Here is a 20,259-nt window from a genome sequence, read left to right as displayed (position 1 = left end):
TCATTTCTCCACCTCACCATGGTCTTTATTTATTTATTTTTTTAGTGAGCTCTAAATCTGCTCCGGCAACCTCAGAAGGAGGCTCTACTAACTGGTTCTCGTGACTCAGCCAGCTTGGCTGTAACACAAACCAGGTTACTCAGGAGGGTCCCCTGTGTGCAGCTGCCCTGAAAAACATGGCTTTCCTGTGCCCAGTCTCGTGTATACACAAGGTCTGTGCACCTTTTATCCAGACAGGCCAGCAGTAGCGTCTGTTTTGTAAAGGAATCCATAGAGCAAATCCCACGTAACATCTGTCTCGCTGTTTCTGTTCCTTGTATTTGACTACAGACTTTACTGTGCGTGTTCCTTTCACACAGAACGCACCAAATGTGACAGGTGAATAGACCTGATACTTTTCTGTGTGTGTGAAATAGTAGGATGAGGTGGGCTGTGACACGGTGACATAGTAAATCAATTTGGGGCCATGTCCTGAGTACATTTGCATGTTACGTTGAGCCATAGGAAATGTGATCATTTTTTTTTTAATCTAGAAGAATGGCAAGTTCATATGTGTAATCTAATAAATAATTAAAAATTTGGACCATCCGGTAAGGAAGGGTATACCTTTGAAGCCAAATGACAGTAATGCAGGAAGGCAAATCACAGCCTACAGGAAGCATTTATGTGACTCACAATATTTGAATATTTAATTGCTAATGTTATCCTACTAGGAAGTCTTACAAAATTCTGGATTTTTCAACTTTCCTGCGAAAAGCAGAATCTTGCCTTGCTAGGTCAGCCATCTCACATAGTGACAATGGGCAGAGGCAGAATGGCAGCTGCACCCCTGCAGAGCTCTCATGTGTGTCCATTCACACCCTGGCCAGCCTCTGGCCCACATGTGACCTGATTGGCTGCAGGGGCTTTGAGGTTGAACACATGATATAAATAGAGCACACAGAGTAAGTTGGGTAAAGAGAGAACTGGAAGAAATCATCGGCTGGACCAAAGCCATTGGTTTTGTTTACTACGCGCCACCAGCCAGCACCTCCAAAAAGAAAGCCCGATACAGCTCTGGACTATTTACTTGAGAAAGGACAGGTCAGCATATAATTAAGAACTTTCATGTCCTTTCAAGGAGATGGGCAAACTCTTATTAAAGGTTTGGCTTGGAGCTCCTCATGTAGGTGGGTTGTGAGGGCAGAGCTTCCTTCCACTGGCCACCGTTCATGTCAGAGGCTAACGTAATGACTTTTTTTATTTTTTTAAATCCTCACATTTAAGGGAAGGGATTACTGGACAATTGACCACTTTATAGCCTAACTTGAACATAAAAAAGTGTAGGTAGACTAATGTATGTTTTAAAAAGTACCAGATGTTTATTGCTACATTGTTCTTATGGAGGGGTGGGGGTGGAAATAAAGAGAATGCTCCTCCATAGAAGAAGGGCTGAATAAGTTGTACATCAACACCATGAAGTATTATGTAGCATTAAAATGACAAATTGGCAGGACACCAGTTGACCTGGAGGGATTTCCCTGAGGAGTAATACCAGCTAAGATTTAATTAGTGCTTCCTATGTGCTTGCCAGGCACAGTTCCAAGGACTTTCAATGTATTAACTCATTTGATCATTAGTGCTATTATCGCCATCGTATAAAGGAAGAAACTGAGGCATGGAGAAATCAAGAAAGTCATCCAAGGATAAGCAGTTAGTTAATAGGTGCAGGGCTAGTATACGAACTCATGTCATCTGGATGGGCAAAGATTTTTGAAAGTCATGTTTTAGGTTAGCAAAGTACATTATCAGCGAGAAGTTTAACTATAGAATATTAATTCATAGCTGTTCCTGAACTCTCTGGCTTAGACATATCACGCTGGATCAGTCCTTAGAAATCATTTATTTAGTCTTCTGGTTTTCCAATTTAGCCCTCCTCTTCCCCCTTTTAAACCAATTGCATCTTTTTGGTCAGCAAAGTGAAAGTTAGTCATGGCCTGGAGATGCTTTGCCCTCTCTCTCTTTTCCCCCGGGTGCCATATGAACTACAGATATAGTCTCCCTCTTTCATGTCACAGATGCTAAGTGAGTCCCAGAGAGTGAGCCTCATGCTTAAGGAGTCAATGTTTCTAGGGATGTGAAGCCCATTACGATATTAGGCCTTATAGGTAGATTTTATTGTGCCCACTAAGGAATCTGAGGGTTAGAGAGAAATGAGGCCCAGCTCCGCAGGGGATCAGTAGCAGGGTTGGAGAGAATCCCCATCTAACCTTCTTTTCATGGGTCCTGCTAACCTAAGACCTGGGAACTACAGTGGCCTACCAGAAGCCCTTCAGTTGGATCTTGCCTCTTATTGCTGTAGTCTTAATTAGGAAGTTTCTGAGAACTTCTAATTTGTAGGGCATTATTTACCACTGGTGATAGTGGACAGTGACTTAGAACAGGCAAAGAAAGGCTTTTGTATTAATCAGCTCCGGCTGCCATAACAAAATGCCATAGAATGGGTGCCTGAAACAGCAGAAATTTATTTCTCACAGTTTGGAGGCTGGCAAGTCCCGATCGAAGTGTTGTCCGATTGGATGTTAGTGAGAGATCTCTTCCCTTCCTTTTCCTTCCTCATTCACAAAGTGAGGGGTTGGACTCGATGGTCTTTAAAGCTCCCTGCACCTCTGACATTGCTCTTGATCTCTCTTATAGTTGAAGGAAATCTTTGGATTCAAAGCAGAATCTTCCAAATTGTCCAATGAATGGTTAAACGCATTCATGCTATGGCAGTAATCTCAGGTCATGAAGTTTCACATTTATTCTCTCTGGAGCTGAGAAGCTGCCAGTTGTTCTTTAGTCAGCTGTAATTGTAAAGCAACAACAGTTATCTGGTTGTAAAGCTCTAGTAAAAGGCTTTCCTTACTACTCCCTCCCACTGCACAGACTTCTCATTGGTGTCGGTGGAAGTCAGGAGTCTTCCCCAGGCAAGAACTTAACTGGCTGTGATAGGTAGCCCTGTATTACATGCGCTTGTTTGATCTTTTCTGGGACTTTGTTTCCTTCTTTCCTGTTGCTCAGTTCCCCTGATTTGAGAATGTTCTGGGAGGTGGATTCAGGTTGGAGGGGTGGGATTGTGGGGAGATTTACAGTAGGTAGGGCTGAAAATGGCTTCCCATCAGCAGCCACTTAAAGATGTTTGTTGATTTCTCTGCTGGGTACCAGGCCCAGTGCTAACTAGCTACTTATCACTTTCTATGTGGCTCCTTCAGTGATGGTCTCTTGTTCTGGAGACTTTGACTGGAAAATACACTTTGCTATCAGCAGGGCTCTTTGTAGTGTTTGGCTCTGGTATCTGGAACATTCTGGATTGAGCCCAACATGCTGTGATCTGCAGGGCCAGTGAGGCCAATCCAGTGAAACTTGGAGTAGCAGCTGACAGAGCAAGAAGTGAGGTTAGGGGCAGGGAGGCCCTTTTAAACAGTCTCTGAGAATAGCACTCTCTGTTGGAACTGAATTCTAGAGAGAGTGAGGCTCACTTGAAACTTCCCTCTAGGTTGTTTCTCTTTTCTTCAACCATATATGACCCAAAAAAGTACTTTCTTAGCAAGGCCAAAAGAAGTGGGGAAAGGAAGAGTGTGCTGTGTCCTGTGGGAAGTAGGAAAAAGCGTGGAGCTTGGGATCTGGCAGACCTGACTCGGATACCAGCTCAGGTACTCGTCAGCTGTGTGGGCAACTTTTCCGAGTCCCATATTGTCAAATATAAAATGAGGCAAATGATAAAAAAAAGTACAGGCTTGTAAGGACAATTATGTGAGTATGGTGCCTACTGTACAGTGGGTGGTCAGTATGTGTGGATTTTCTTCTCCAGGGAACACAGGTTGGAATGGGAGTCTTGAAGTTGGAGACCTGGGTTTGGAGCATTAGGGTGATATGTTCGGTCCCCGGGTCAGGAAGCCAGCACTGATGGTTGAGACCACAGGGCAGAAGAAAGGGTAGAACTTTAGCTCTGAAGACACACGTTTGGGCACTTCCAAGGGGTGGGACAGCCTTGGTATGCACTAGGAATGTCATGCCTTTCTATCACATGTGTAAGGAAAGCTAATACTGATCTCTCTTCCTTATTGCCAAAAGATGCCCCCTCTCCCTTTTGGTAATATTTAATGACTCATTTGGGAAGTGGTGCCTGAAAAAAAAAAAAAAAGACTTGAAGAAGAAAGGTATATGGTCACATCCGGCCGCTTCATAACCATGAGCTTTTTAGCTCATTGATAGTCTTGCAGTAGTAGAGGATTTATGTGATGAGAATGAGATTTTTGGTATTCTTTGCAGAATTGAGATGCCTTAACGTAGAGGTCTTTTTGCCCCTATGGAATATAAATCCGATTAGGAGCTTTTTGTGCTCTGCCACAAATCATTACATGTCTACATTTTGCTCTTATAAAATATAGATAATGACATGACTCTGTCTCCTAGGAGTTTGAGTGCATTAGCTAATGATCATGAAACCTTAGGAAATTCATATGAATGCTGAGAGAGCTTTTGTAATGACACATTTGCATCATTTTGCTTGGCATCCTTGAAAGTCGTGCTTTCAACATGAGTATACTCAGGTGGATGCCTGTTTTTCTAATTGTAGAGCCAGCTCAGAAGAGATAAGCTCAAAGAGTGCTCATAGCAGATAAGTTTGTCACAGCATCTCATGGAAACCCTGCAGTAGCTCAGGCTGGAGTGGTTTGGTTTGGGCTGAAGTGGAAGAAGAGCCTGAGGTATTTCAAAGGCACTGAAGTTAGAAAATATCAGGACCTGAGGATGGTAGTGGTTTTCATGAAGGGTTATTCCTAGATGCTCATGTCCCTGGTCCCTGTGCTGTTGACCCGCCATTTTTTCAGCCTTTGTTCTGGGGGGCCATAAACACGCTGCGTAGCTGTGGGCTCTTTTCATGTGGGTCACCCCCCTGGATTGTGAGTCTCTGGAGATCAGATACTGTCTTTGTATCCTGTAGAAAAGTCCATTTTTCCCTTCCTTTTCCCCTCCAGATAATTATTTTCAGACTTAATAAATTATTTAAAAAGATATCAAATTATAATGTTTTGAATACGTTGAGTAGAAGACCTTTAAAAAAGTAGACGTTTATGAAGGGGCTCATGAATAGTAACCAGCAAGTGTGCCATTCAATAGCTGATGTTGTTTGTGTTTTGTTTCAGGCAGTGGAGCTACTGCTGTGGTTCAGGCTGCTCTGTGCAAACCCAGGCAAGAACGTGTGGCAATCAAGCGGATCAACTTGGAAAAATGCCAGACCAGTATGGACGAACTATTAGTAAGTAAAAGTGAAGGACACATCTGCTGGTTGTTTTTCTTAGTTTATGGGTAGAGGTATGTGGAGATGGGTGGGAGAAGCAGAACAGAGATCTAAGACAACTTGGTTTTATCTCCTGTTTTGACACACGCATTTCTTGGAACACAGCCCCCACCACTTTTTTCTCCTCTGATTAATTGTACTGTACCTTATTGACTATGTTGTATAATATACAACTTACTTCACTTTGACAAACAGTATTTTGCTCAGTCATCATAATTCCTAGGTGGGGATGGTCTCAGTGTTGACTATTTTATAAAATGAGGGAACACAGTCAGTTAGATGACCTAAGGTCATGTGATACTGTGTGCAGGGTTGGATAGGCAGCTCCTGGCCCTTGGTCTAGAATCGTGACACAAATAGGAATTACTCCCCAGATAATTTTTTGGTCATTTTGGCTTTCATAAATTACAAAATTACCTGCAAATTTCCATTTATTCAAAGTACTGCAGGCTAACTTGCATTTGGCTAATAAGAGGAATTTGTTTCTTATACATGTCAATTCGTACTTCTTATTGTAAATGAAGTATATAACATAAATAATTGGAGCATGTCCGTGTGGATATGACTCTAGTAGCATTGGTTGATTAAAGGAACATTTGCTTTTGGCTTAACTGACTCATTATTAAATGAACAGCTTGGCAAATGGTTATTAGTTGCCCGGCAAACTGTGAAGGGTTTGAGTTTAATCTCATAAATATAGTTGTCATTCAGCCTGCCAATTTTCTTTTTTTCCTTTTGGCCATTTATTTGAGGATAATAGAAGACCACAGTGGAGGAGTTAACTGATTGGTTATCCCAACACTAATCCCTGTACAAATATTAGTCCAATAGCCCCATACAAGCCACAAAGTATAATGACAGTTGGCTCCAAATGAAGAAGGCTTTGTTATATTCTACATTGGGAATGGAATGTCATTAACAAGAGCTTTTTGTCTTTACTCAGAATATAGCTTTTATTTCAGGCTTAATTACAGCACCCTATAGTATAAATTAAACAGAAGGATAAAGCTGTGCTTTTCCAGATCTGTGTGGCCTTACATTTTAAATTAGGCTACACAAGGCATAGATTTCACTGGGATTGAAGCAACAGATTGTTTGCTAAAACTCAGATTCAAGCAAGGGCTTCCACAATTTAATAATTTAAAAAAAAATTATATACATTTAAGACTTTTACCCCCTTCAGATGTCATCTGTGCTTTGCTCTTAATGAACTATTATTGCATAATTCTGTTGCTTGCTATCGTGGTGACCAATAATTGTGCCATTGTCGTCTGACCAATTTTCAAGGTCACTTTCCTTGAGTGGAAAAAGTGTTGAACAAACTGGGGAGAGTCAGATCCTGCTTCTGCCACTAACTGATTTTTTAACTTTAGTCAAATTACTTAGCAGCTCTGTCCTATTTAGAAAGAGAATTTAATCGGAAGGTCTCTTAAGATCTCCTTAGGAGGCCTCAAATTCTGTGGCTAAGTATACATTAATTTTTTTTAAAAGTTGGAGTGCACATTTAAACTTCTGCACTGTTTAGAAATATCACTGAAGAATTTGCCCATGTATTTGATTATACTGCTCTGTTGGAGGTCTCACTGCTATCTTTTGCCACCAGCAGAAAACTGACTATACAGAATATGTATAAGGCTTGTGTGCACTGTGCCCAGCTGTTCTGGAACCATCTTTCTGGGCCAGTGCTGTGGTCCCTGGTCTCTACCAAGCCCTTATAGTTGCTCAAAACCTGCATGTTTTCCCTCTGCTGGCTTTTTATTAGCATTTAGTGGTAAGTGATGGTACCGGTAGCTGTGTAAGGGTCCAAGTGGAGGTTAGCAGGAGACAGACATTCCAGGCCCTTTGCTCTGTTTCCCTGGGACCAGGAAGCCTGTCGGTGTCCTTTGGAGGTGCTTATGATTTAGGCAGCACTGTCAATATAAGGACTGGTGATTTTACGACTGTGCGTGGCTCCACTCGTCTGAGAATTTAGGATTTATGAGTTTGCTTAGTAGCAGTGAATTTCTCTCTCTCATCCCTTCCCCCCCTTCATGCCCATGTTGTATTATATAGTATATATACATAATTACTTTTCATTTAAAAAAGTATATTGTTTCATGGCTTTGATCTTTCCTTTATCTTGAAACTTTGACCTTTTGAAGTCTTGATATTTCTAGAGATGGTGGGATGGCTGTGGTTATTTAGGATTATTACTCCCAGATCCTTTTCAAACAAACAAAAACAATGGCATTTACAGTACAGTGTTGTCTAATGTTGCCAGGCTTTTGTGGCCTAGCTATTGGCACATGAGATTGTGTGGAGCAAAGTTGAGGTAATCCTTTGGCCTTCTAATACTGCTACCGTGCTCACACTTTGATTATCTCTGTGGGTTCACAGTTTGGCAGTGTTTGGACATCCGCTGTCCTAGTAATCTTTTAATTCCGGGTGTGTGTGTATGTGTATGTGTGTGTGTGTGTGTATGTGTATTATATACAGGTCAGTGCTCTGCATCATTTCACACTCTGTGTCATGTGTTCACTGGAAACCATTGTTCTTATAAGAAATAGTGGTCACTGGAATCCTTACCTTGTGAGAGAGTTATGCCATAGAAGTCACAGTTATCAGCTATTTGCTGGCTATTGGAGCATTTGCCTCCCCTGCTAAAACTGTATCAGCTCCCACCTCTACTCTCACCCCCATCCTCCTTGCCCCGACTGCAATAGTGAGGCAGGATTTGTGCACAGAGGTCAGAGGTAATGGCACAGAAGAGTTGTGGACAATTGGCCCTGGATTCTGCTTCTTTTTGGGGTGGAGACCATTAGTAGATATTTCTGTGGCCATAGAGTTTGTTCCAAGTTTGGGTGAAGAAGGATTCAAGTGATTCTATGATTTCTGAATCAAAGTGATAAGTACAGGGCCAGATTCTCTGAGAATGAAGAGAAGAAATGTTAGATAAGATCCTTGGTGCTAAATAATTGGTGATTTAAATAAAATTTATACTGTTGATATGAGTACTGCAATATTCCTCAAATATAATTTGGTTTCATATCTAATATACAGTACTATATAGATAAATTAATATATTATATATTATTATATGTGTAATAATATATATTGTGCTTAGATCCATAAAAAGGATTAGTTTTGGATGTATATATATATATATATATATATATGGGAAGAAAAGGTGTATGCTTACTAAAAATTCATTTAACTTTAAGAGCAATTAAAACACCCTAGAATAAGTGTTTTCCTTGGCATCACATGAATAGCATGTAAACTAATGATTTTTCTGTGCATTCTTTTAAATTTTCATATATGTTTTGCACTTTGGCCTTTAAATGTATCCTAATCTCTTTAGGTGTGAGTTTGGTGGTTAATTTTCCAGGCCCTAAGGGGGTGTTACTGGTCTCTTCCACATTACTGACCATCCCAACCTAAATGCTTGGGTAATTTCATTTCTGAGATTTGTTAATCCCACATTTGTTGTTAACCCCATATTTATTAACCCCATAGTGATGTAAATGACTAATAACACCCTCTGGGAGATATTTATAGTTTTAGAGCAGAACTTGTTTACCTCATAATTGTTAAGCCCTGCTCGATGGTAGATACTGAGCTAGGTGATAGGAAAACAAAGAGGGTTCCTGTTTCTTGGGGAGTCTTCGGACTAGTAAATGAGTCTATTCGTTTTTGTATTGTGTTGGTGAGATTTTTTGAGCTAGTGATATCTTTCTGCACCTTTTCCCTTTATTAGCCTAGAAATGGTTTAGCAGATTGATAGATTCTCTCAAGCATATTCCACTGAGGGAGTTCTTGCTTTCTAATAAGAATTTAAGACTTGCTAAATGGGTCTGACCCACTGTCATGCAGACTAGTATATTCTATGTGAAAGTAGCCTTGAAGTTTCTTGAAAAAGCTTGGCTCTCTGGTTTGTGGTCAACCTCAAAGGTTAGGAATGCTACTCCAGGGCACACTTTGCTTCCCTTAAAAACCATTACATGAGTGAGGAATTAATTTGCTTTTTCTGAAGTTATCTATCTTTTCAATCTCTATCACCAGGTGACAGCAAATTCCTTAAATGTGAATGGTCTTCCTTTTATTTATCCTAAAACCTACTTTTCCAATCTTTGGGCCACTTTTCTTTATTTTTACCTAGAGATTGATGAACATTTTGGTTCATCATCATCCTTGACTTTATTTATGGTTTTTAGACTTTAACCATATCATTCTCAATTTTTTTCTCTAGACTTCAGTTCTCATATTTTTAGTCTGTCTTTGGTACCAAGTCACAGAAAACCGAGTAGCATTTTCTCATTTTTTCACATCAATGCCATCAAAACTTACAGTTTAATTCTTAGGGGCAGTTGAGTTACGTATGTAGAAGTCATGGCCCTGCGGCTTGGCAAAGTGCTTGTTTCTTAAAAAACTAAATGAAAGAAAAAATAGTCTAGTTAAGTGATTATGAAATAATATGTAACGATTATTAAAATATTTTAGTTTGTGATGAGTGACAAGTGTGAGAAAAGTCATTTCAAACAACGATGGCTACACAGAAGTGATGAATGCCGAAACTTGTGCTGGAGGGAAAAGAGCTCCTCAGGTCAGAGGGTCTGTGTTCTTCACCGGAATCATGGTCTTTGGACAAATCAGTTTCACCTCTGGTCCTCAGTCTCCTCGCCCATTCAATAAGGAATTCTACCCAATGGTAAACATTTATTTTCATCACCAAATTTGTATGATTCTGTGTATTTAAAAATTCTGTTAACAAAATCACTTTAAAATTACTTGAACAAAAACACTAATTACTAGCAAATTATGCTTTATAACTTAGGATAGAGTCAAGTTACCCCAGTATTGTGGTATAACGATAAAATCCACTGTAAATTCATAGATTTGAGTACACAGGATGCCATCTCTTTCTACTATGTACATAATGAAAGAGTTTCTCAGTCTTGAACTCAAAAAATTCTGGTATACACCCTCCTCTTCTGTGTCATCTTTATAAAGGTATTTTATTCATCTCACTGATAGTATTTGTAGATAAATCAAGAGCTTTCTTTTTTCAGAAGAAAGCCACTGCCTTCATTTTGCTTTTTGCTGTAGTGTTTTGTTTTTTTTTTTAAATTTCTCACCTCTTGATATGCTGTTTTCTTCCCACTTCTTCTCCTTCCTTCTCCCCTCTCCCCTTTCCTCTTCCCTCCCTTTTTCCCTACTTTTCTTCCTCCTGTTTAGAGGAATGAATCAGTTATAATTTGTAGGTTATTTTGGAGAATAAAGCTTTAGCTATTTTATTTATTTATTTATTTATTTATTTACTTTATTAGTTTCAGGTGCACAAGACAAAGTAATACTAGACGTTTATTTTTTATATCCCTCACACTGTGTGAACCCCCCTTCCCCCATCCACTATCCCTCTGACATCGCACAGAGCCATTACATTTCCACTGTCTCTATTCCTAATGCTGTACTCCGCTTCTTGCAAGTATATACATATATATATATATATATATATATATACACACACATACATACATATACATATATAAAATTATAGTTGACATTCATTATTGTTCAGCTTCAGCTTCAGGTGTACAGTGCAGTGATCAGGCATCTACATCATCCCTGAGGTGGTCTCCCTAATGAGACAAGTGTCCATCAGATACCCTACAAAATCTTTACAACATTATTGATTACATTCCCCAAATTTTCAAAACCCCGTGGCAATCTTATGGTTACTGACTGTTTTCTAATCCCCTCACCTTCCCCCTTATCCCCAACCCCCCGCCCCATCTAGCAACCCTCAGTTTTTCCTCTATGTCTCCAAAACTGTTTCTGATTAGTTCATTCACTTATGCTTTTCTTTAGATTCCACATATAAGTGAGATCATATGGTATTTATGTTTCTCCGTCTGACTTACTTCATTTAACATAATATTCTCTAGGTCCATCCATGTTGTTGCAAATAGTAAGGTTTCTTTCTTCTTTATGGCTGTGTAATACTCCATTGTATAAATGTACCACAGTTTCTTAATCCAGTCGTCTACCGATGGGCATTTCAGTTGTTTCTATGTCTTGGCTTCAAGTTGTTTGTCCTTTTTTTTTCAATCTTAGTTGTGGAGGGTGCTGTTCAGCTTCAAGTTGTTGTCCTTTTAGTCTTAGTTGTGGAGGGCGCGGTGCAGCTCAGCTCCAGGTCCAGTTGCTGTTGCTAATTGCAGGGGGCACAGCCCACCATCCCTTGCGAACTCGAGGAATTGAACTGGCAACCTTGTGGTTGAGAGCCCACTGGCCCTTGTGGGAATCGAACCCGCAGCCTTCAGAGTTAGGAGCATGGAGCTCTAACCTCCTGAGCCACCAGGCCGGCCCCAAGCTTTAGCTATTTACTTTGCCTAATGGCCATTTGAGAGAATAGTTATCTCTTAACTATTATCTGACATAGGCTTCTCTCATCCTTTTAAAATTAAATTACATTTGGGGACCTCTGAGCAGTTCCTGTAGCCAGAAGGTATTTTTTATTTTCCTTTCAGTTCACATTAAAAAAAAAAAAAAATTAAAAACCTTTTGCATTGTTTTACCTAATCTCTGTAACTGTGTTGATACATTTACAAATCCTGTTTATTGTAGAAAAAATTATATCAGGTTGAGGACATCAACTTAAAAGACTGGAAGCTATAGTGTGTGTGTTTTCTTTATTGTATCAATGAAAGTATTTTTCCATTCTTCTTGAACCAAATAACTTTCTAATTAGTAAATTAATCATTTATATCCCAGCTCATTCCTCATCATATGTGGAAACAAATTACATTTGACTGTTCTTGTAGATTCTTGTAGAATCTTTTATACCAAGGATATAGCATTAAAATCCAAGCCTACTTCACTGAATGTGTGGTACTGTTTTGAGCATTTCAGGTCTCAATCATTGAATTTTGTGTTGTTGTTTGTCCCTTGCCACTTAGCTTTGTAATAATTTTCATATGATTAGGTGTTTGTGTTTACCCAAGTTTAATCCAATTGAGAGCAGAACTAGAAGTGGGAAATGTTTGGATATTTTGAAGACATATATTTTTAAGTAATTAGAGAATAAATACTATATATATAAAAACGAATTTATTTTTACAGCTCCAAAGTTACATTAGTTTAGGGAATATGTATGATTTGGTTGGAGAAAACAATTTCCATTTTCGGAATATCAAATTTAAAAGTTATATTATTGTTGATTCAGATAATTAAATATACTAAGTGTATTTACTTTTGTGTTTTTATACATTTGTTAAAAATAGCTTGCTAAAATGTTTAACGTCTCATGTTTTTTCACAAAGTAAGCAGAAATTAACATTGCAAGGACACCTATGTTTCTGGACTACGTGAGCTCAGTAGCAAAGAAACCCAGCACATGCTCATTTTCAGAGTAGGAGAAAATGGGGAAAATGTACCCAGATTCAATTCAACTTCAGTTACATCGCTCTCTGTTTTTTTTTTTTTTTTAAATACCTCACTTTTGCCATCTTCTTTTTAGTATATGTGCTGCCAAAGCGAGCACTCTTTTGCCATCTTCTTAGACTTGTTAGACTTCTTAGACTTGTTGCTTGGGCTGAGGCAGATGATTTTGTTCTTTCCTACATTATCTTCTTTCTGATTTTGGTTAGGTTATTCCCACAATTAATTAAGCTGCTGCTGAAAAAGAGGGACTCTGTAAAACTCAGGAAGGTTGGACAGTGTTAGACACCCCACTTTTTCAGGGGGTTCCCTGGCGGAACCCCAGACTGCAGCTTGTACCCAGGCATGGGACGGGACATCACACAAAAGAAAAAGACACATTTCACCTCACATTCTCATCTTTTGGTGATAAAGCCAAATACAGCAGCAGTGCTAAAAGTTGGCCTGGCGGTTTCTAGCAGCATCAATTTGCTGACAAGAAAAATTCTTTGTGATTCTGTTATTAATGAAGTCTTCAACTTCTACTTTTTCCCATCCCCTCAATCATTGATAATTAAGTGATGAAACAGCAGTTGTTGGTGACTGAGTCTGATTCAGATTCCAAGGTGGCCAGCTGAACAGCTTTCAGAACCCATGAGGCATCCTTACGACTGTTTGCTGAAGAACTCTTTTAGTCAACTCTAAAAGAAAATGGCTCTTTACCAGTGCTGTTTTCCTCTAGTGTTTCAGCATCACTCTTTTATTCTTTGCTTTCTTTCCCCTCCTTGTTTCTTTTCAAGAAAATAACTATACCAGCAGCTTCTACATTTCCAAGCAAAATTTTTTAGCTTTTTCTTTAGGCAGTTTTTGCAGAGTGCCCAATTTTGTGACACCATAACCAAGGCCCGGGAACGTACATACTGTTCTGTCAGCAAGTAGATACCATTCTCCCTGAAGGTTTCGAAGGCTTTTCCAGACCTCCAACTATCATGACTCTTTACCTTTTCATAGCTGCTCTCTCTAGCTTTAAATATATGTCTCTACAGACACTGATTAAGGCTATCACAGAGTTTATGCTTCCCTTTTTCTAACTTTCAAAACGTTTCCCTGTCTTCAACATACTAGATTTGCCCCATTTCTAATCCTGCTGTGAATTGGACTGTCCTTGGATAAACACAGATACCAAATCATATGGAAACAATTATGAAACAATTAAGTGGTGAGGGACATTGGTTGATTCATTTGTAAGTGATATAAGTCAGAATATTGGAGTTACTCCTCCTTGAGTAGGGTTTTTCCTATTGCTTCTCTGATTTTGAAAGAGGTAAAGTGTTCTGCATATGCAGTATATCACTTCTTATAATTAAAAAACTCTCAGTGACATTTTTCATGATTGAAAATGACAGTCCAGAAAAATACACTGCTCTTATAAGAGCTTTGTCAATCTTTTTCTTCCATTTCGTGGCTGACATTTGAAATCATGGAACTTTATTTATTTATTTTTTTAAATTCTGCTGCTTAAAGTGTTGGGTTATTTATGAATATTGATTAGGTTACCCTTCATAATGGTGCTGATGTTATGGCAGTACAAGCTGGAGAATGAATTTCTGCAGTGTTTTTATTTAACATGGTTTTACCCCCATATTATTTAAGTAATTATTTAAATGCTTGCAGGGTGTGGAATACATTTTAAAGATGTATTTGTTTATCTCTTGCATTTGGAAATACATATTCCATTTGTTAGTATTTCTAGATCAGCTCTATTTTTTCCTTTTTAGATTAAATTGCAGTGTGGAAATACACCTGGGAGGTAGATGTTTCTCTCAGCATTTCATTGAAAGAAGAACGCATCTCAGTGCGTAGCTGGAAAGCAGTGGTTCTTGGCTGCACTTTAGAATCATCCAGGAGCTTTTGAAAATTTTCCTTCCCAGGCTGTATTCTAAACCAATTTACATCATCATCCCTGGGGCTGGGATCCAGGCATTAGTACTTTTTAAAGTTCCGCAGACAAGTTCACTGTGTGGTGAAGGTTGAGAACCCCTCACTTTAGAATAAACTTAGATTTAGCATCTCCTCAGATTTAACTGCACTTAATGTTGGAGCTTGAGTGGGTTTGATTTCTTAACTAAGGCTGAGTAGGATATTTTGCAACCAATATCAGATAAAGAAGAATTTACTTAGGATTTACAAAGTTGTGAAAATGTGCTAATTTGGTTAAGTATAGTTTCGTATTTTGAATTCAGAATTCATTTAAACTGGTTGTAATTTCTTTTTTTTTTTTTTTTTTCCAGTGTGAATCTCATGGTCTTAAGCGACAAAAGAAATTAAGCTTTAACTTTTTTCTAATTCTTACATCTTCACACTCTCTCTTATTTCTTTGTCCTGAACTCTTTGCATGAGTATATATTTAGATTCCTTATTGCAAAAGGGTTTGAGCCAACATACCAGGAATCATGGAGTGTGACAAAGTGATATAAATTAAGCACAGGGTCAGATAACTAGGAGAAACACTTGTGGGGACAACATAGACTCAGGAATGAGGCTAAACATTCATGGCCCCAAGACCTGCACAGGATACTCCTTGAGCAAGCAGGACACACACAGTGCATTGTATGCCATTTCTGTAGGAAAAGGTGAGTGCTGCTGCCAGGATCGGTCTCTGTGCCTTGGAGGCTTAGTCAGGAACTTGGGGCACTTGAGATCAGTGATCAGTACGGGGGTGCTCACAGGCTAAGAAGGCACCGAGACATTGAGGGATTGACTTAACATTTATGTTATGTGCTAAGCATTCTGCAAGAGGTTTCACGTGTCTCAGGTCGCTTATTTCAGAACAGTTCTACGTAGGCGTCATTATTAAGCTCCCGTTACAGAAAAGGTGACTGAGGCTCAAGGACACTGCGTAACCTGTCTAGGTTATCAAGTCGGTCAGTGACATCGCCAGGCTTCCAAGCCAGCTGTGTCTTGGACTGTGGCTCTTCTTATGTGGCTCCAGCTAGGTCACATCCCTGTTAATCACAGTTCCTGTTTGTCCTCAGTACTATTTATAGGAAAGTAAATTTTTTTTTTTTTTTGCACCGGGTTAGGGTGGAGGATAAAGGCTATATAGCAGCATTAGAAAATCCCTCATACATATTTAAACACAGTTTCTTTTTCATTTTTCCAGTTTTGGGGGGCTTTTTGGGGAGTTTTTTCCTCCTAACCCATCATTCCCAGGGTAGGGTTTTTTTTTTGGTACTCCCTAGAAAACCTAGTATGTCCCGCATGGGAGGCCTCGTCTTGCCCTGGATTGGCAGGTTTGGCTGGGCTGACGTAGCGGCCGTGTGTGGGAGTCCCTCTTTGTTCTGTCTGCCACCTACATGGCTCACAGCACAGGGATGCTGCCGTGGCTGCCACTTCAGTTTCAGCAGATGGAAAGGCCTTTTACTTGCTACTCCATTTTAGGTCGGTTTTCCCACTCTTGTGACATTTCACTTGTGACATGTTTCAGATGAAGCATGAGCTTCATCTGAAACATGAGCAGATCCAGCTCTTTAAGCCACAGGGAAGATTAAATACTGTGCCATAGCTTGGTTTGGCACTTGGTGACATGTCTGAGTCTTATTTCACTACACTTCCAAGGGAGCCACTGTGTCATATTCCTTGACGATAGTTTTGGCAAATGTGTTGCCTAGATTCCAGAGTTCTTTGAGTTCCATGTTTGACCTTGTGTTTTTTTTCTCCCTTTGAATTTTTCACCCTTTGCCATACTTGTGAAATTCCAGCCACTTTAATGCTACGGTCTCCCTTATATCCATCTTGATTTTCTTCAGGTCAGACTCAGCTTCAGGTCCGACTCAGGTGGTGCCTCTGGGCCTGCGCTCCTGCTCAGGGCTGCCTTTCATATTCCCTCCACTCTGGAGCCTCTCGGCCTGTCTTCTACCACTTTGCCAGCCAAAGTCTGGTTTCTGGACCCAAAGCATCAGCATCAGTTGGAAGTCTATTAGAAATGCAGAATTTCAGGCCCCACCTCAAACCTACTGCTTCAGAACCAGCGTTTTATAAGGTTTAGACGATCTGTCTGTGTATTTGAGTTTGAGAAGCATTGCTCTGAATCATCCTTTTTTCATGGATTGTGCTCTAATTAAGGGACCAGAGTATTAGAACTCATGCAACCTGTAAGAAGAATTGGATTAAAAGGATTTTTTTCAATTATATCCATTTATTCATCTTTGGCCAATAACTTTCGACACTTGTAGAGATAGGAAGAAATTAATATGTTTGGGAATAAATGGCTTTGCCCTACCTTATGAGTGAAGTTAGGGCAATTGGGAATGGATAATTTAGCTGATAGACTGTTACTGAGAAAGGATTAAAATAGCAGCCATCATCACTGTTTTGAAAAGAAATAGAGAAAGTAGTTCTGTGGAAAGACTCTTTGATTCAAGCGATATTTATATTTTTCAAAATATAAAATATAAAAAAAATATAAAATTATCTTAATTAGTTTGGAATGCTATAACAAAGACACCATGGACGGGGTGGCTTAAACAACAGCAATTTATTTCTCACAGTTCTGGAGGCTGGAAGTCTGAAGTCAGAGAGCCAACAGGGACCATCTTTTAGGTTGCAAACTTCTCACTGCTTCTTCCCATGGTGGAAGGGGTGAGGGAGCTTTCCGGGGTCTCTTTTATAAGGGCACTAATCTCATTCATGAGGGCTCCACCTTCATGATGCAATCACCTTCCAACAGCCCCACCTCCTACTTATCATCAGTTTAAGAATTTTAGGGGGACACAAACATTCAAACCATAGCAAAAATATAAACATATAAATTTTGTATCTCTCTACAAGGCAACTAAACAAAAGGTTTAAATATAAAGTAAAATAAGGGTGGGATAGGCAGGCAGAGCACCTAGTTCTTTCTTCTTTAAGTGTCTTTCTATCCCATTTGTAGAAATATTATTTATCATGGGAGTTCAATGATAGCACAAAGCAGAGTGACTAGTGTTTTTCCCTGAGTCAAGTTTTCATCGTGTCTTTAAGTGTTAGAGGCTACGCTGAATGGAAAAATTGTGCCGTGAAATGGATGGTGTAGGCGTAGGGGATATGGACCCATAGAAAAGCGGGAAAGAGGAACAGTGAGACTGCACAGAAGAAGAATGTGAGGTACTGAGTGGTCAAACAGGTGCAGCTCGACTCTCAGCCCCCCACCTGTTCTTTGACCTCCCTTCACACTGATCTTGGGGGTATATTAGTAGGGTGTGTCTGTGTTCCTCCCCCTTATTCTTTTAAATCATCAGGACCTTAAATGTGCAGCTGGCATGTCTAAGACCCAAAATGTTGAAAGAATGGAATTTAAATTATATCCACAGGTTATCTAAAAGAATTTCTCCCTAGGTGTGCACGCACACACACACACACACACACACACACACACACACACACAGTTTGTTCACTGTCATGTCAGTGAACCTGATACTCTGGGTAGGAGGTGATACAGGCCATTTAAATGCAAAGGGCTAAAAAAACGTGTTTTTCCAGATTCTGACCCAACTTTGCATCAGTGCAAAAGAATCTTCTTTCATATGGGCACTGGTTGTTTATTGTGCATTTTGATTAATGATTTAAAAGTTTGACATTTGAAAGCTAGAAAGGCATTCATTAACATTGAATATAAAATGGTGAGAGTGTGGCGTGCACATGCTTTCAAGAAACATTTCTGTGAACAACGGAGGCATCTTTTTAAACAGGACCTGGCCTAATGCTGCAGGTCTTCAAAGTGGGCCAATGAGCAGATGCTAGCGACTTGAAATAGGAATGACACGGGCAGTGTTCCATTTCTCCTTCAGAAGCATCTTCTGGTATCAAAACCTAACACCACAGACAGATGGAAACTGGAACTCAGGTTTCAGATCTTGTTTAAAGGACAGGAGTTGCTGACTTCAAAAGTGTCAGATTTAGAAAACCTGTAATCAGTTAAATGGATGAGGGAAATGATGAAGGGAAAGAGTTGTTAAATAATGGAAAGAAAATGGAAATAATAGTGATTTTCTTAGGAGTTTGTCGATGGTGAAAAGCCCTTACGTAAGCATATATATTAAGACACACACACACACACACACACACACACAGAGGGTACCAAAACATGTGTACACATTTTAAGAAAGAAAAACTGTATTAACTGTAATGCTCAATATATACCAATAACTAAAGATGAATACAAGTCACATTTGACTTCTGCAATTACAAGAGGTGCTCAAAGTGGTTACCCTCTCATCCAGACACTTCTGATTATGGCAAACTGCTGGTTGAGAAACGTTGACCAAAGTGTCCACCTGTATACAATTATTTGGCACCCTCGGTATCTGTCTATCTATCTATCTATCTATCTATCTATCTATCTATCTATCTATCTATCTAAAACATGTCTTGGTATTTTGGCCAAGTTATCTGACATATAGGATTGTGGTAATTGAGGATTAATTAGTACTGAATATGCAAAGATTGCAGCCCAAATTGGAATATTATGGTGGTCATGCAATTTTAAGTTAACTCGAAGTTAACTAGATGCTGTTATTAAAAATATTTATAGGTTGAATAAATACACTTTTCTTTCAGCATAAATACATAATAGCATAAATGAAGTTTCTTTGATGACTTAGGTTATTCTTGTGGCTTTTGCACAACACCTTAAAAATGAGTTACACTGGTCTGATACCTTTGATTGAGGGTTAGCATTTGACTGAAGCTTTATAGGAGTCACCTGGCAATAATTTAAAATGACAGATCGAAACCAATATGAACTTGACTATTTCAGAAAAATACAGTTTATTGAAGTTTCCCATTTGTTTGATTTCAAAGCTTTGTTGTTTTATGTTTCTCTAAAACTTTTTTCTCTCTATCAGTGTTTCCTAAACTGTGACACAAAACATTATTTTCCTTCATTATTAATATGGATTCAACTATGACAGTTTACCTACTGCAGGACTTCTCAGAGCCTTTGACAGTATTAATATTCCGTGTGACTCTTAGAGTGAGATTTAGTAACTGATGTTTCCCAAGCTTATTTCACTCTACCAGTCCCCCTCTGCTGCTCCTTTTTTCCCTTGATGGAGTATCTACCATGAAAGATAGTTTGGGAGATGATACTCTAGCATTTTCATAAGTATTTTCTCATTTACCATCACAGCAGTCCTGAGAAGCAGAAAGATGAGGGAGCTAAGACTCACCAGAGTTTAGGCTGGTACTGGGACCCAGGTCTCCTAATAATTCACCCAGGCAGTTATCACTCACTCTGTGGAGGCCTTCAGTTCAGGTCGGAGGCACTTAGTTACGCATGGGGGACCCCTGGGCGATATGCTGATCTGCAGTTTCTGGGTCCTGTGGCTGGTCGCCGGGCTCAGTGGTCTCCGGTAGGGGCCTTTCTAATTCTAGCAAGTTGATCAGAGGGTTAGTTCTTATGTAGCTTCTTTGAAGTAAATGTTTAGGCAACCCACCCCTAGGTCTGCTTTTAAGTAGGAAAGTGAGATACGTAACTATGGTTCACTTGTGTTTTGCTTCCC

General features: G+C 39.4%; 1 protein-coding gene across 4 annotated transcripts in view; it reads left to right on the top strand.

Moving 5' to 3' along the window:
• The window catches only part of STK39 (serine/threonine kinase 39), a 281,554-nt gene that overhangs the window by 50,982 nt on the left and 210,313 nt on the right, over positions 1–20,259 (top strand). For all 4 annotated transcript variants that reach the window (XM_074337417.1, XM_074337430.1, XM_074337427.1 and 1 more), the window contains exon 2: positions 5,169–5,281. In XM_074337417.1, the coding sequence (XP_074193518.1) occupies positions 5,169–5,281 (113 nt within the window). The remainder of the gene's footprint in view (positions 1–5,168; positions 5,282–20,259) is intronic.

Source organism: Rhinolophus sinicus, linkage group LG01 (assembly GCF_036562045.2).
Source record: "Rhinolophus sinicus isolate RSC01 linkage group LG01, ASM3656204v1, whole genome shotgun sequence".
Lineage (NCBI taxonomy): Eukaryota > Metazoa > Chordata > Mammalia > Chiroptera > Rhinolophidae > Rhinolophus > Rhinolophus sinicus.
The sequence above is the reverse complement of the archived record's forward strand: the minus strand, read 5'-3'. Positions and strand labels throughout refer to the sequence as shown.